The sequence below is a fragment of the Haliotis rubra genome, unplaced genomic scaffold (genome assembly GCF_003918875.1).
Source record: "Haliotis rubra isolate DU_JTF1 unplaced genomic scaffold, ASM391887v1 Scf342, whole genome shotgun sequence".
NCBI lineage: Eukaryota > Metazoa > Mollusca > Gastropoda > Lepetellida > Haliotidae > Haliotis > Haliotis rubra.
Window position 1 is genome coordinate 775,828 of NW_025767016.1, and position 18,975 is coordinate 794,802.

An 18,975-nucleotide genomic window follows, 5' to 3' on the forward strand; every position below is an offset into this window, starting at 1 on the left:
ATACACACTTTCCCTGCATGCGTGACCGCTGACTGGATCTTTATAAGGAGAGGGGTGTGTAAATGCACGAACTCATTTCGAAGCTGTAAACTACTATTCACCTGTATTTGTAACATTTTCCTCATATATGATATTATTTCCTTAATACGAACTTTTTCACATCATCAGTTGGTTAACACTTGTCTTCAAGAGGTAGGTGATTGCCTTTTAATATTGTAGTTATAAAACTATAAACGATTATAATTGATTACCTTCGGATTTATACTGTGGTGTGTTAATTACTCGGAGCGAATACGGTTGAATATACGTTATAAGATCGTTTGATACATGTATATGCAATGCAGAATATATATATGCTTAGAAATGTGAAAATAGGACGAAGCTGAATTTTTTAATCACTGGATTGTTGATAGAGTTGAAGGGGGAGATTTGTGTTGTCATTATTATATTGTACACTACAGAGCTTATATTGATATTGTATTTGTAACATTGATATAGTTGTAATATATATATACACACACACACACACACACACACACACACACACATATATATATATATATATATATAAAAAGGTAATATACAAGTAGGTATCTAATGACTGATAATATGAGCTTCGTCATATATCGGGGTCTTGACAGGTCTTTTTCAGCAATATTCAGTAATTAAACAACTATACGATTCGTCGCCAGACACATTCTGTATTACAAACAACATGTCTAAATAACTGTACATACAAATTTTGATACACGATGCGACAAACATGTGTGCGTGCGTGTGTCCATGCGTGTGCGTTTGTGTTTTGTTAGACGCCGAATATGCAGTCACTATACCAACTATATGACGGAAGTCTGTGGAGAACGTAGTCTGGGCCACACAACCCAGTGACTGATGTTATGAGCAACGACCCCAGCCAACATGATACAACATAACAAGGAAGTTAATTACCGACCAGCACAAAAACATAGTGTTCATAGCAGGACAGACATGACAAAACGGGCAGTTATTCCTTCTCCAAAACAAGACAAAATATATTCCATCCCGGAAAATGAAACTGTTTGTCTTCATGGAGTAAGCTATGAAATTATGCTATTCCAAATAAAAAAACTGTCGTCACAGTTTCACTATTACGTACATGCCATATTTTCTAACTGCATGTATGCCAGGAAGCTTTGCGATGTGTTGGTGTACAAAACAACTTCCTTCTTTATACCCCGTGATAAAAAGCAACATCAACTTCCGAGCAGTACAAAAACACGGTAGAACAGGAATGTGATAAAAAATGAACAAACCATTTAGAATTCGTGAGTAAAGTTATGAGACGTGTTCATACTTGGCCTAATGTAATTTTAACATCGTTCATTTAAAAACATTGTTGAGACTTATAAAGCACGCTTGTACAGGCTAAATATGTCCAAAAGCTGTTTTGGAGGGGCGGGTTTTTAAAACGATATTTAAACAGGTGAATGTGATATGTGGATACGACAACCACGTCAGAACATCATCTTAAAGTATTTCACGAACTGGGTCGTGTACTTAGAATTGCATCTGAAATTCTAATCTACTTTAATTTTTAATTGTGAACTCCATCATTTCACAAAGCCCAAAACTTGCATGAGATAGCATAGTTAAGTTGTCAACAATTTTAACAATTTAAGTCCGATATCCTATGTTCGTGACAAAAACTAAATGCCTTTTTATCAGTTATAAGTACCACATTTCTATAAGCATTATAATGGATCCTTTTCCCACACAATGACATGAACTAATTATATGACATGAACTAATTATCTGGTGATGATAGCTAACAACAGCATCAACAAATAAAAAAAAAACATTTATGATCTACACAAGAACACTCCATTGTACATCTTGCGTGACACACAAATACTAAATTGTTATTTATCATTTCAAGACGTATGTTATATAGCTGCCCAACTGTATATTGTAGATGCTCCACCTACAACACATATTATCCGCAATCGGCATCTCCCTCCCCAGTCATTCAAAACGTGATAAATCTACTGAGGGCACTTGTCCCTAGCAGCCGTCGTCATGACGACACAACAACAACCACCTCGCTGAGGTCAAAGTTCATCACCAGCTTTCTTTGTTTTGTGAGATTTCTAGACTGACATCCTATTAATTGAGGTAGTATTTGAACATATTGGACAATAATAATTTATTGAAACAATTTGGTGCTTATCATCCCAAATGTAGGCACTTTTTATTCACTTACGAAACTCCACCACACAGCTCAGCTTTGTCCGCCATAGCGTTTTCATCCCGAGAGAAAAGCACTGCACACACCAGATGTGAAATGGCAGTCCCATATCTTGACGACAGGGGTATTTATATGATCTTATGTGCGTTTGAATCAACTATTGTCATATTTTTCCAAATATTACAGAGAATACGTAATGTTTATTGAAGTTAACAACATAAATCAAGGTAAACCGAAGCGTGTGAGTTAGACGCCTAGCCGTAGTGAACGATCGAAAAAAGCGTGCAGTGCACCACAAATTAAATTTGTATGTCCTTTAATTTTTGTTTTTATTGATGTTCAAAACATATATTTTTAGATCATTTACAGACTGTATTTTTGCATGTATTTTGTTGATTGAGTAAAGTTATCATGGACATTCGTGTTGATAAGGGTTATCATTCCTGTGTTGAGATGGTAAATTATCTGAATTACGAGTAAACGGTTAACCATCGGGATTTACGTAATATATCTGTGATTAATCCATGAAAGAATTTCCTGTTACACACATTAATCAATATAATAGATAATGGAGGTACTTTATGTTCTTCAAAAAGCAAATTTTTTTTTTTTAAAACCCAAACAAAAAACATCCGTAGAATTATCTCTGATTTACCGAAAGACATTTACTGAGAGAGTTTTGGAGAGAGAATCAAAGAATTTGATTTATATGTTTTCTGGTGTCCTGCGTTTTCGGGCACAGACGTTGTAAATACTTGGATGGTAGCTTTTGTTTTTAGATACTGTTGTCCTTACTTAGTGACATGCTCTGTAATTGTTCATTTGAACAATTTTTGATTTAAATATATTTACCCAATCCATTCTCTTGAATAAATATGTTTAAATAAAAAATTGTTCATATGATAGCGGATGTTCTTAATTGTTCGAAATCCGTTAACATGAGGACTCTTCTTTTCAGTTTTTGTCAGTCATACCAAGTAGTGATAGATTCTCTCTAGGACAAAAATTGAATGAAATTTGAAAAAGAGGGCCTGCTTCACAATGATAAGCATATAATATACCATGTGCTGACACCGGCACTGGCTCAGTTGAGAATGAACTGGGAAGTGTTGTAGGATTCAGACTGGGACATAACTCAGAATAGATGGAATGGAAATGTCAGTGGTTTGTTTCCCATGTAATGTAAATATAAGATTGTGATGTGTTCTTTGGTCTTAGCTTTGTGGTGATGGGCTTGTGCAAGTGAGATCAACCATGGCCACCGCACGAGTGGCTCCACACGAGTCCATAGGGATGCAGCCCACAGGGAGCCTGCAGAGCCTCAAATTCAATGACCAGGCCACACATGCCAATGAAGTGGGTGCAGGGAACAGATTCCAGGTAAGACAATAGTGGTGCACAACTTATGTCAGTTTGTACGACATGCATTGAATATACCATATTGCTTCTATCAGACATCAGGACTGTCATCTACATTAACATATAGACATATGTCGGGTCATCCTCTCTGTCCAGCAGGTAGAAGCTGGGCCTGTAATACTGTGATATGTTGGTGATAATAATAAATGTTACCTTGGTATGACTGTAGAAATTGTATATAAGGAAGTGAGTTGCCACTGTGGTTTCTTGTGGATGTTTCTTACTGTGATGCTCTGATTGTGTGGAGTGCGTCAATGTCACCAGGATGGTCTTCGTATCAAGCCAGGATGTAAAAAGTCTATGGTGTGTATCATGATTGTTTGATTTGATGTAGGATAACTTGGATCCTAATATTCGCTGGATCATGAAGAACATCAAACGACGAGAATGCAGAAGATATGTTGGGAAGCCTGTAAAGAAGGATTCCAACAAAGCGTAAGTAGCAACTGTGTATTTACATTGTAATGCATCTTCTCAGAGATCCAAACCAGGACACGTCTTTCAGTCAATATTCATGTCAATTATGTTTTGCTAAAAAGTTCCACATCTGTAATAGTACCGTCATACATCATTACATGTTGCTGGAATAATTTCAGCTGAATGTTATACATGTTGATGCATATCCCATCAGCTCCATCCAGAATGATGGTCACCATACTCAATTACCAACTTATTTAATCAGGTGTCACACTGCATCATCCATGCATGCATTCCACATGATCCAAACACTGAATTATTATCCAAGCATGCATTCCACATGGTCCAAACACTAAATTATCCAAGCATGCATTCCACATGATCCAAACACTGAATTATCAAAGCATGCATTCCACATGGTCCAAACACTGAATTATCCAAGCATTCATTCCACATGATCCAAACACTGAATCATCCATGCATGCATTCCACATGATCCAAACACTGAATTATCCAAGCATGCATCCCACATGGTCCAAACACTGAATTATCCAAGCATGCATTCCACATGATCCAAACACTGAATTATCCAAGCATTCATTCCACATGATCCAAACACTGAATTATCCAAGCATGCATTCCACATGATCCAAACACTGAATTATCCAAGCATGCATTCCTCATGGTCCAAACACTAAATTATCCAAGCATGCATTCCACATGATCCAAACACTGAATTATCCAAGCATGCATTCCACATGGTCCAAACACTGAATTATCCAAGCATGCATTCCACATGATCCGAACACTGAATTATCCAAGCATGCATTCCACATGATCCAAACACTGAATTATCGAAGCATGCATTCCACATGATCCAAACACTGAATCATCCATGCATGCATTCCACATGATCCAAACACTGAATTATCCAAGCATGCATTCCACATGATCCAAACACTGAATTATCCAAGCATGATTTCCACATGGTCCAAACACTGAATTATCCAAGCATGCATTCCACATGATCCAAACACTGAATTATCCAAGCATGCATTCCACATGATCCAAACACTGAATTATCCAAGCATGCATTCCACATGATCCAAACACTGAATTATCCATGCATGCATTCCACATGATCCAAACACTGAATTATCCAAGCATGCATTCCACATGGTCCAAACACTGAATTATCCAAGCATGCATTCCACATGATCCAAACACTGAATTATCCAAGCATGCATTCCACATGATCCAAACACTGAATTATCCAAGCATTAATTCCACATGGTCCAAACACTGAATTATCCAAGCATGCATTCCACATGATCCAAACACTGAATCATCCAAGCATGCATTCCACATGATCCAAACACTGAATTATCCAAGCATTCATTCCACATGATCCAAACACTGAATTATCCAAGCATGCATTCCACATGATCCAAACACTGAATTATCCAAGCATGCATTCCACATGATCCAAACACTGAATTATCCAAGCATTCATTCCACATGATCCAAACACTGAATTATCCAAGCATGCATTCCACATTATCCAAACACTGAATCATCCATGCATGCATTTCACATGATCCAAACACTGAATTATCCAAGCATGCATCCCACATGGCATCATTCCAATGACAAACACTGAATTATCCAAGCATGCATTCCACATGATCCAAACACTGAATTATCCAAGCATGCATTCCACATGGTCCAAACACTAAATTATCCAAGCATGCATTCCACATGATCCAAACACTGAATTATCCAAGCATGCATTCCACATGGTCCAAACACTGAATTATCCAAGCATGCATTCCACATGATCCAAACACTGAATTATCCAAGCATGCATTCCACATGGTCCAAACACTGAATTATCCAAGCATGCATTCCACATGATCCAAACACTGAATTATCCAAGCATGCATTCCACATGGTCCAAACACTGAATTATCCAAGCATACATTCCACATGATCCAAACACTGAATTATCCGAGCATTCATTCCACATGATCCAAACACTGAATCATTCATACATACATTCTGCCATTATAATCATGGTCATGAGTATTGATAATTGGTCAGTAGGGATCTGGTGATTATGCTCCTTGTTGTTAAACTGTTAGCAAACCAATGTCAACATTCCCACCTGTCAAAGACCTCTTGTAAGCTTTCCTACCACTTCCAGGTACCACATAAACTGTTCAGAGTTATACCCAAATTGCTCACTCTCTCACTCACCCACCCACTCATTCACTCTCTCACTCACTCACGTACCCATTTCTTCTTGTCACAACTATACACAGTAGATATTGTATTCATGTTTCTTCTGCTTTGATTTATGACTGTTTGTATGAATATAGTTGAATATGCTGAATGATATTTTCTTTTAAGGGACCAGTCAGAAATGAGGTAATGTTCATGCAGTACAGGTTATCTTTTATTTCAATGCATTCCTTACTGAGTAGGGTATGTCCCTACTAACCCATGCATGTCGTACAGGCTGTGCGGGATCCTGATGTGGTCACAGTGTGTGGCCTGGCTGTCAGTGTTGGATCATGACGTGGTCACAGTGTTGGATCATGACGTGATCACAGTGTTGGATCATGCTGTGGTCACAGTGTTGGATCCTGATGTGGTCACAGTGTGTGGCCTGGCTGTCACTGTTGGATCATGATGTGGTCAGTGTTGGATCATGCTGTGGTCACAGTGTTGGATCCTGATGTGGTCACAGTGTGTGGCCTGGCTGTCACTGTTGGATCATGATGTGGTCACAGTGTGTGGCCTGGCCGTCAGTGTGAACCGCATAGTTGTGTTCTGGCTTACCCTACCCAAGCCTTTGGTCATTGTCATGCATGTAAAGCTGGAAACATAGTCGTTGTAGTCAAGTCCAAACAGCTGTTGCTTGAAGCATGTCATTGTCAACCTATGAGTGAAATGTTTAACTGAGAATAACATCTAAATGCAGGACACATCAGTAGCACATAATATTTCAGCACACTAATGATCAGATTTTATGTAAAGTCTTAAAGTCAAAATGTGCTTGTTCTTGTTTATTTTGATGTCTTGAGACTCAGGCTTCTAGAGCTCTCATTGCTGTTAGCTGCTCATAATTGCACTCAGTCTGGTGGGTTGATGGTTAAACATTGGCTTACCAGATGAAGCAATTGATCTAGGATGGATATGAGAGTCATACTTTATGAGATGAACCAAAGATATCTCCTGCTTCTGTTATGTCCAATATCAATAACTGATATTGTAGATTTTTACTACATTGAATACAATTCTTGTTTTATCAACAACATATCTGTTATGCAACACATCAGTTCTGGGGTTTTGCCCAAAGTAATGAATCGTTTAAAGACAAGTTGGTTGGACTTTCCTTCCATGGGTAAAAGTTTTCAAGAATTCAGAATAATGAACTGAGAATAAGGACCCTCCCCAAATGCCTTTCATATAGTTGGATGACCCTCCCTGTGTCCTTGTTCATGTTGTTCCTGTTCCTACCCAGGTACATGTTATTGTGTGCGTTATTTTAACTGAAGCTGATATAGTTACATAAACATGATGTACTCATTCACAGTGACATTTCACTTCACTGATCCTTGTAAAAGTACAAACAATATAGTTCCCGGGTGATAATCACCTAATAGCTGAGAAGACAAATATTGGTGTTGAGAGAAAGATCCTGTGTGTGATCAGTAAATAACTTTCTGAAAGGTGCTCAGAGTTACAAGAGCAAATGTGTTATGTGGAAGTAGATTCTCAAACTACAGTTTCATGACTAATACTGCCATTTTGTTCTGCTGATAACAGCTACAGTCAACATGAAATGAGAATGTTAAAAAAGTCTTCATTGTTCTTTAACAGTCACCATGAAATCAGAGCTTGAGAATGTTCAAAACGTCTTCACTGTTCTTTAGCAGTCAATATGAAATGAGAGCTTGAAAATGAGCTTAAGCAATGACTGACTCTACTAAACTCTTCCTAATCTTAACTCACATTATTTTGTAGTTTGCCACCTGTGCACACACCTACCAAGTCTGTACATAGGTAAGACACCTGCTGTCTATAGTAGTATGTACGGAATTAATCAGTAATCGCTGAATGATGTTAATAATACACTGCTTTTATGTTGTGCCAATGTATATTGTGAGCTGATTGTTGAAAATGTTCTGAAATAATATCCCATTAGCCCAGGCATTTTCCTTTCCTGTCGAGATATGGAGTGTGCATTGTAAACTAAGGTTTAGAAATTGTCTGGCCTTTAAGCTGCTGACCATGTGCCACTCTTCAAGACAAAATAGGAATGTGCTTTGGACACAACCTATTTTTGTGATAAGTTATGTTGATATTTTTACCTGCACTGCCAAATTACAAACTGCCACATTAGATAGCATGTGATGTGAAGATCTGAGCACTGGCATCCTGTGTTTAATAAAAAATCTGGTAAGTGGCAATTTCACAGCACAGCACAAACACTTAACCACTCACAATATTTTCACAAAATGAGCAGTAAAAAGTGTAATTCAATGTTCTCAACATAAATGTTATAAATCCTTTCTGTATCTTGTAGAGAGTTCAGTGACCCATTGTGCCTGTGTGGGTATGTCAAATCAGGGCATTCCCAGGACTCACTCTTTGGCCAGGGAGGCAATAAATGGGACCCCAAGAACGACACAAATGCTTATCCGACAAATGCTTTCGCGGAGAAATGGAATTCCCAGGATATGGTGACCATGTCAGCAAGGTAGGACTGTTTCACTCTCAACTGAACAACAGGTTACGTAACATTTTAGCAGCTGGCCACTTTTGGCAATATGTGTACCATGCCAGTGATAACAGTACATTTGTCTGTTGGCAATGTATGACATTGTTGACAAATGTGTGGCCAATGATTCAGTATGACACTATTGACCAGTTGTGCATTCTGATCAGTACTGTATATGATCGTAGACGAGCGGACCTCATAGATAAGCTGAGATCCAAACTTGACCCTTAATTATTGACGTGAAAATGTTATCCAGTTTATTCAGACCAGTATGACAACATTTCAGTACTGGATTGATGACAACATTTCGGTACTGCATTGATGACATTTCAGTACTGGATTGATGACAACAGTTTGGAACAGGATTGATGAATACTTTCCATTACTGGATTGGTGACAACATTTCAATACTGGATTGATGACAACATTTTGGAACTGGATTGATGACGACATTTTGGAACTGGATTGATGACAGCATTTCAGTACTGGATTGATGACAACATTTCAGTACTGGATTGATGACAACATTTCAGTACTGGATTGAGTAGTGAGTTAGTTTAGTTTTATGCCGCACTCAGCAATATTCCAGCTTTACGGTGGCAGTCTGTAAATAATCGAGTCTGGATCAGACAATCCAGTGATCAACAGCATGAGTATTGATCTGCTCAATTGGGAACCGATGACATGTATCAACCAAGCCAGCGAGCCTGACCACCCGATTCCGTTAGTCGCCTTTTATGACAAGCATGGGTTTCTGAAGGCTCATTCTAACCCAGACTTTCACGGGTCCAGGACTGGATTGATGACAACTTTTTAATACTGGATGATGACAGCATTTCAATACTGGATTGATGACAACCTTTCAGTACTGGATTGATGACATTTCAATACTGGATTTCTGACAACATTTCAGTACTGGATTGATGAGAACTTTTCGGTACTGGATTGATGACAACATTACAGTACTGGAATGATGACAACCTTTCAGTACTGGATTGATGGCAATATTTTGAACTTGATCGATGACATTACAGTACTGGATGGATGTCAACGTTTTGGAACAGGATTGATGAATACATTCCATTACTGGATTGGTGACATTTCAATACTGGATTGATGACCAAATTTTGAAACTGGATTGATGACAACATTTGGAACTGGATTGATGACAACATTTCAATACTGGATTGATGACAACATTTCAGTACTGGATTGATGACAACATTTCAATACTGGATTGATGACAACATTTCAGTGCTGGATTGAGTGAGTGAGTTTAGTTTTATGCCGCACTCAGCAATATTCCAGCTTTAGTTTTCGCGCAGTGGTCTGTAAATAATCGAGTCTGGATCAGACAATCCAGTGATCAACAGCATGAGTATTGATCTGATTGATCCAGTGACATGTGTCAACATGAGTCATTGAGCCTGACCACCCGATCCAGTTAGGAACCTCTTACGACATGTATGGGTTACTGAAGGCTCATTCTAGGACCTTCACGGGTCCAGGACTGGATGATGACAACATTTCAGTACTGGCCTGATACGACCTTCGGTAAGTTGATGGGTTACTGAAGACTCATTCTAACCGGACCTTCATGGGTTTCAGGACTGGATTGATGACAACATTTCAATACTGGATTGATGACAACATTTCAGTACTGGATTGATGACAACCTTTCGGTACCTGATTGATGACAACATTTCAATACTGGATTGATGACAACCTTTCGGTACCTGATTGATGGCAACATTTCACTACTGGAATGATGACAACATTTCGGTACTGGATTGATGACAATATTTCAGTACTGGATTGATGATCAACATGTTTGGATTGATGGATTGATTGATGACAACATTTCAGTACTGGATTTAATTGATGACAACATTTCAGTACTAATTGATGACAATATTTCACTACTGGATTGATGACAATATTTCAGTACTGGATTGATGACAATATTTCAGTACTGGATTGATGACAATATTTCAGTACTGGATTGATGACAATATTTCAGTACTGGATTGATGACAATATTTCAGTACTGATTGATGATCAATATATAGACAGTGTCTTAATATGAGCATGCTCACCTGTGTATGGAAAATGTTTCAGTATGTGCGTGCTGACCATCAAACCAGTATGACGACCATGCTGAAACTGATGACTGACCGATGGGGACTGGAGATGCCCAATCTTCTCATCTCGGTAACTGGGGGTGCCAAGAACTTCCACATGAAGACTCGGCTAAAGGAGGTGTTCAGGAGGGGCCTGATGAAAGCTGCCCTCAGTACTGGTGATTGCCACTATATTACCTTCATACTTCATGCTTCAAGAAAGATCTCATTAGTTGAATGTGTTGTCGTGGTGACTTGTTTCAGAAATGGTTCTGAGGGGCAATGTGATCAGTCTGAAGGTGTATAGGAAGAATTCATTCCACATAATGTGACTGAAGATGTCTTGTATGATATATTTTGAAGGAATGACTCATGGAAGGTTCAAAACCAGTATGTTATATGACAATTAAATAAGATATTGTGTTGTAGATGCCTGGATTGTGACGGGGGAACAAATGCTGGCGTGATGAAGCATGTTGGGGAAGCAGTGCGAGACTTTGGCCTGACCACTGAGGCTCACAAGAAGGTCATCTGCATTGGGGTAGCTCCCTGGGGCTGTGTACAGGACAAGGAAGGCCTCATTGATGACATGGTACGACCAGAGTATAGTTGGAGTATCTTTAATCAGCTTGTTTAATTTCTTTGGTGTTGAAAATTTTCTGATCACATTTTGTGTTTTTCATGACAATGGTCCAAGAATCTGTATTGAAATTTCACTCTCATGAAATAATGAAGTTGTTATGCATGAAGTTTGTCTATCTTGACATTATTAGTGTAAACATTATTATTACTTGTTGCTCAACTTGTGTGTGTTCCATCCACAGGGCAAGTGGCCTGCACTACACCGGATTACAAATGATCCAAAACCAAAACAGTCATTTCTTGACCCCAACCACACACATTTCATACTGGTTGACAATGGGACACAGCAGCAGTTTGCTGTCGAGATTCCCTTCCGCGGGAAACTTGAGAATGAAATTGCCAAACAGAAGACAGCAACTGGCTCAGGTAAGGTGGTATTGGCTTGGGAATTCTTGTTTGTTTGAGATGGCATGGTTGTACAACTTATGTTTGAGATAGTTGTACAACATATGTTTGAGATGGCGTAGTTGTACAACATATGTTTGAGATGGTGTAGTTGTACAACGTATGTTTGAGATGGCATAGTTGTACAATTTATGTTTGAGATGGCATGGTTGTACAACTTATGTTTGAGATAGTTGTAGAACATATGTTTGAGATAGTTGTACAACATATGTTTGAGATGGCATAGTTGTACAACATATGTTTGAGATGGCATAGTTGTACAACTTATGTTTGAGATGGCATAGTTGTACAACTTATGTTTGAGAACATGTATGTACAACTTATGTTTGAAATAGTTGTACAACTTATGTTTGAGATGGTGTAGTTGTACAACATATGTTTGAGATGGCGTAGTTGTACAACATATGTTTGAGATGGCATAGTTGTACAACATATGTTTGAGATGGTGTAGTTGTACAACTTATGTTTGAGATGGCATGGTTGTACAACTTATGTTTGAGATAGTTGTACAACATATGTTTGAGATGGCGTAGTTGTACAACATATGTTTGAGATGGTGTAGTTGTACAACATATGTTTGAGATGGCATAGTTGTACAACTTATGTTTGAGATGGCATGGTTGTACAACTTATGTTTGAAATAGTTGTACAACTTATGTTTGAGATGGTGTAGTTGTACAACATATGTTTGAGATGGGTAGTTGTACAACATATGTTTGAGATGGCATAGTTGTACAACTTATGCTTGAGATAGTTGTACAACTTATGTTTGAGATGGTGTAGTTGTACAACATATGTTTGAGATGGTGTAGTTGTACAACATATGTTTGAGATGGCATAGTTGTACAACTTATGTTTGAGATGGCGTAGTTGTACAACATATGTTTGAGATGGCGTAGCTGAACTGGCCAAGGTGGAGATGGCATAGTTGTACAAGTTATGTTTGAGATGGCGTAGTTGTACAACATGTTTCAGATGGTGTACAGTCCGCTTGAGTCAAAAACGGACCGATGAATTGCAAATTTTATCATTGTACACAATTGCCACATAACTATAAATAGTACACATGTTTATCATTTACTAATACCCAACAGCTTTCTTATATTTGAAAATTTTCCGGACTCCACCAAAAAAGTTGTTTAAGAAACTATCATCATTGAAAACGCAGAAGTTGTTATCTGTCGCGGCGGGGTGAAACCGCAGAAATGGAACAGCCACTATCTCGTCGTGCACGGGATACACATGCCTGATGAAAAATAAAGTTGAATGCTGACGTGAAACAGTTGATGATTAAAGTGTACGATTTTTTCCGTGCTGAAGCCGAAAGGGGCAAACCATTTTATGCTATTAATAAATTCCGTAAGCGGGCAGCAAAAGCTTTAGGAGTATCAGCAAGGGTACTGACAAATGTTCTGGAACACAAACATTGTGAGGGTGATGCAGCAGGTAGGGTCGTGTCAAAATCACACAAATTAAAACATTTGGACAACTTTCAAAATAACCTTGTAAGGCAGTCTATCAACAAGCTCTATTCTGAAAACAAATACATGTCTCTGAAAATTTTTAAAAAGCATTTGAAGCAAGAACACAACCTCAGAGTATCAAAGAACACACTCTGGCACTCTGTACACTCTTTCGGGTATCGTTATAAGAAAATTTCGGGGGAAAATAGGTCAGTACTCTGTGAACGCCCTGATATCGTTCGCTTGAGAAATAATTTTCTCAGGGTTATAAAGAAGAAGCGCGAGGAAGGGTTCGAGCCAGTGTACTTGGACGAGACCTGGGTCAATGCCTCGCACACTGCCAGCAGTCAGTGGGTACCCGATGGGGGTGATAAGGGGTCACGTAGAAAGCTGCCTCTAGGGAAAGGAGAGAGACTAATCATTCTCCATGCTGATTGCTCCAGCAAAGGCTTTCTCCCAGGGTGCGACTTGGTATTCAGGTCAAAGTCCACAGATAACAGAGACTACCATTCAGAGATGAATGGTGCGGTTTTCCTCGATTGGGTTAAAAACAAGTTGGTACCAGCTCTACCAGAGAAGTCTTTTATCGTAATGGACAATGCCCCATACCACAGCGGGCAGGACCCCGACAGTAAAGCCCCGACATCGAACAGTCGAAAAGGTGATATGATATCATGGCTTGACAAATTTCAGATCGCACGGCCTCAGCTATATGAGATCATAAAACCCCACAAAGTGAACCTTTCTACAAAGTTGACAGTTACATAAAAAGGAAGGGTCACGATATTCTGCGACTTCCACCCTATCACTGTGACCTTAACCCCATTGAAGTGATGTGGGGTATTGTCAAAGGAGATGTTGCCAGATCAAACACAACTTTTAGATTACGTGACGTAGAGGTTGTGGTTAAGGAATCCCTTAACAAAATCACGACTGAAACTTGGCAAAAATGTGTCAACAAGGTAGCTAACGTCATTGAACAAGGTTACTGGTCTCGGGATGGCTTACAACAGGCAACTGTGGCACCACTTGTCATCCCTTTAAGTCGTGACTATGACACTACGACGGACGAGGAACCAACAGGTCTGCCGGAATAGATTTTGAGATGTCCCCCGCCGTGACTGGCTGTTCCGTTTCTGCGGTTTCACCCCACTGCGACAGATAACAACTTTTGCGTTTTCAATGCTGATAGTTTCTTAAACAACTTTTTGGTGGAATCTGGAAAATTTTCAAATATAAGAAAGCTGTTGGGTATTAGTAAATGATAAACATGTGTACTATTTATATTTATGTGGCAATTTTGTACAATGATAAAATTTGCAATTCATCGGTCCGTTTCTGACTCAAACGGACTGTAGCTGTACTGGCCAAGGTGGAGATGGCATAGTTGTACAACTTATGTTTGAGATGGCGTAGTTGTACTGGTCAAGGTGAAGATGGCATAGTTGTACAACCTATATTTTTAAACTTATCCTATCTCACGGTATGCACTTCTCTCTCTTGATTCGCCACTGAGTGCAATGATGTAAACATTTTTCCCTAGGCCTCTCTTGTCCATCCGCCCAAGCACTCCATGCTACCCTCCTTATAAAACAGCTTCCAAGCTCTCATGAAAAGCATGAGGCATGCACCACTAGCTGCCCACGTGACTATCTCCGAATCATCATTCTCTTTCTTGTCGCACACGAGTGTGGACGTATTTTGCTTTGCTCAACGTTTTCAACTTAGTCTACAACATGGGGAAAGTTGACCAGCCAAAGAAGAGGAAAAAAATGCTCCTGGTGTAATAAAGTGTTCTCCGCAAGTGATCCAAATGGATATTGTATTGACTGTATGGGACAGTGTAAATGGGACTCTCGTTGCGATAAATGCAAGGTTCTTACTTGGTGACTACACTCGGGCTTGCTCTCGTCGTGTTGCTGACAGGGCTTGTTATGCCGCTTCACTTGACGGACCCAGTCCCTCCAAGTAAGGAAAGTTTAAGCATCCTACTTTGTCTGCTCGGCGGTCACAGTCCCCTCACTCGAATGAAGAGGATTTCATGAGAGCGTCGTCAGATTCTTACTTATCGGAAGACCTTCGGCATTTGTTGGGCTCTCAACATTTCAGCCTGAGTCCTTCGTCTTCTACCACGTCCTGGGTCGTGGTTATCGAGACTGCCACCACCCTTCAGGAGACCTCTACACAGCGAGACCTTCGACGTACGTGTCTCTCGTTCACCGGACCAGTTATCTCGGCAACCTGGCTTATCTGTTTCAGACAAGAATCAGCTGATCTCTACGCCTGACTGCGCAGAGCGCATGCGCAGAAGCTGTTCTCGCTCTCGTCGTTCATCCAGTAGTGAGAGGAACCAGTCTACCTCGCCTCAACGCCTGTCAGTGGTTATTTCGTCGACTCCTTCCCATTCGGCAGAAAGAAGTGTGTCTTGCATCCAGCTACCTTGATCTTCTGCTTTGCCGAAGCCTGCCAGATCGAATCACAGTTCGCCGGATCACACTTCGCCTGTCCGCTCCCCTCCACCTCGACTACAGTCTACGCTTCGGCATTCTCCGGATCGATCGTCTTCTAAACAGACTTCACCTAATCGAACCTTCGTCGAATCAACGTTAGCCGAAATGGAAGACTTCACTGAAACGGCATGTGATGAACCGACTTTTTGCCGATACGGCTTTCTTCCAAGCGGTATTCAACGGAACGCCCTTCTCCGGATCATCTGTGTACTTCCCCGAACTCTGTTGGATCCTACAGTCATGTCTCCTCAGCACGGACACGGCTTTCACCGAGTCGTTTGGACCAGGCCCCTATTATTCTTCGGATTTGTTCACCGGAAAGACCTGGTAGATCTACTTCACCGCCGAGACGCCACTCTTCGACTCGTTTGCATTCAACTAAGCAACGCCTCCATCTACTTCGTTGAGATCGGTTCTTTGATCGAAGTCAGCTTGGTCTTCGTCTTCTCGTCAGCATGGGACTTCCTCTTCTACGCACTCGACCCGTCAACTTAGATCTCCTACACGATCGACTGCTGCCTATCGTTCAAGATCCAGGGATTATCATTCTCTTTACGATACTTCCCCTCCTTGTTCCCGAACTTCTCATCGGGTCCCCATATGTGCGTCTTCTTCCGGTTCGTCCCCCTCCAGACATCAATATGGTTCTACAGATAGGAGATCTACGATTATAGATATCATGATATGCGTGCTACAACCTCTGACTTAACTAGCAGTCCCACCGAACTCATCCAAGTATCATCGTCGAACTGATTCGGCAGGCTGGTTCGCCACGACATCATCGAACTAATTCTTCTGCACAGAATGGCTCATCTCGTCCGAACCACATCGGCGAACTGATTCACTACAACATCCCGTACTAGTTAACCAGATCGATCTGCTCATCACCGAACAAGTTCGTGGGTCCAAACTGAGTCGCCACACCAGAACCAGATCATAGTACCGTTTCAGATCTTACCTCGCCGAGCCAGATCACTTAACCGATCCTGGTCATCGAACCGTGCCAGATCGCAGATCCAACAGCGTTGGGGCAACCGGAACTACGCCTCTGGTCCCCTCAGACCCTTAATCTACACTTGGCGCATCTCCAGAGATTACTCATAGCTAAGGCTACTCTCGTCAAGTTGCCACAGCTATCACTTCAGATCATCGTAATTCGACCCGTTCTTTCTAAGACAATAGTGGAAGAAGTTGAAGGCTGTTGTAACATTAGGGAAATCCATCTCCCAATCTGCCTCTACTCAGGTCGTTTCTGCGTTCCTGCAGCATCTCCGTGCTACTAGGGAACTCAAGGGTACTACGTTAGCTACCTAACAGGCTGCTATCAACTCGGTTTTGGCTACTAACACGGGTACGAAGATCTCCACTCTTCCAGAATGGCAGAGTTTTCTTCACTTCTACAACTCACCGACCAGTCCAGGAACTTCAGACTTTTGGCCTGGGAACTGTCTGTTGTCCTTCATCATGTGATTCTACAGACTACAAACCTTTAGAAGACAGGGACTTCGAGTGAAGCATGGTAGCATGGCTACTGCTGCTCGTATATCTGAGCTTCACTGCGCTTGATGTCAATCGCGTGTGGTTAGAGCAGAAGAAGCATGGCAAGGTTTTTTCCTGGGTCTCCACTGGGACTTCATCGTGAAAAACTAACTGCCAGGGCAACTGGACCGGATGTTTACCATTCCCCCGTTGTCCATCTTTGGGCCTGATGATACTGAAGATTTGATACTCTGCCCTGTTAGGGCTCTACACCTTTACCTTGCTGCCTCCAAGGATCGTCGATGGCTAAGAAAGCGCCTCTTCATACCCTTGTCGGCTGCTTCAAGAGCTGAGGTTTCCCGAGCCACGTTGGCTTTCTGAATGCGTGGCGCGATCCTGTGAGCCTCCACTTTGCAGGGTTGCCGCCACCAATCCTCATGAGACTCGACTCGACGATGGCCTTCCGTAGCAACTGCTCCTTGACCGCTCTCATGGAAGGTTGCTTCTGGCTTCAGATATAGTCTTCTCTTCACATTAACTGCGAGACTACACTAGTTCTGTCCTGGGACTACACTAGTTTGGACCTCAGCAGCTTACATCAGCCCACCAACGCTGCTGAGGGACAGTTCCGCTTGCGCCTTACTGCTTCTTTCTACATACTGAACAAAGTTGAACAGGATCTCAATCATTGTTCTCAAGTTATGGGTTTAAGAACCCTTCACTTGGCTTCCATACCAAGGCATTGGAATACGGCGATGCAGAGGTGTTCGACATTCATCCTTACTGTCCTCTATTCCACAGAGCAATTACGTCAGTGAAGTGTGACACTCCCTAATTCCAGTGGATTTCATTGCGTTCCGACTCCGAAGTTGACGGGCACATCCTTTCACTAGGCTTAGGCAAAGGAGTGAGGGTCAATTTGATGCTGTCCCGGAACTGAACGTTAAAACGTGGAGTTCCCGAGTTGTGCTTCTCTTTCACCTGCCCCTGGTCGGTGTCTGTGGGGGTCTTCTCTAAGCTGGGGCTGGCCCGATTATTGTCAACCCTCTTTAATTTACGGGGGTACCTTGGAAATTGTGGCAAGTGACATCCTTTCTCGCTGAGCTGCGTCCTTCTTCTGAGGTTGCGGCCGAACACCACATCGCTCGGGAGCACCCATCTCCCTGGGAGACGTTGTGCTTAGTAAGCCAAGGAGTTCAAGAGAACTCAGCACAAGCATAGGAGTTGCGTGCATGCGTAACAGGCCTCCCTTGTGCATCGCTATCTACGGTCGTTTCCAGCTTTACACAGTTCCTGCTGTTCGCACTGTCAAGACACAGGGTATCTGCGTCCCGCCGTCCGACCGTGGGATAAGTGCATACCTTGAGATAGGATAAGTTTAAAAATATAATTTTTTTAATATAAAATGTATATTTATATACTTATCCTATCTCACGCGACGGATTCCTGCCCGCTGTCAGATTCTCCAAGATGGATATTATCCAGTGGCTCCAAGAATGTGAATGATGAT

At 41.1% G+C, this 18,975-nt stretch overlaps 1 protein-coding gene across 1 annotated transcript in view; it reads left to right on the top strand.

Annotated features, from left to right (window-relative positions):
- The window catches only part of LOC124284684 (transient receptor potential cation channel subfamily M member-like 2), a 72,825-nt gene that overhangs the window by 2,014 nt on the left and 51,836 nt on the right, over nt 1-18,975 (top strand). The window contains 10 exon segments of the mRNA XM_046720785.1: nt 3,443-3,604; nt 3,978-4,078; nt 6,470-6,487; nt 8,090-8,128; nt 8,652-8,781; nt 8,784-8,825; nt 10,965-11,145; nt 11,396-11,407; nt 11,410-11,558; nt 11,791-11,974. Coding sequence (XP_046576741.1) covers nt 3,479-3,604; nt 3,978-4,078; nt 6,470-6,487; nt 8,090-8,128; nt 8,652-8,781; nt 8,784-8,825; nt 10,965-11,145; nt 11,396-11,407; nt 11,410-11,558; nt 11,791-11,974 — 982 coding nt within the window. The 5' untranslated portion in view covers nt 3,443-3,478.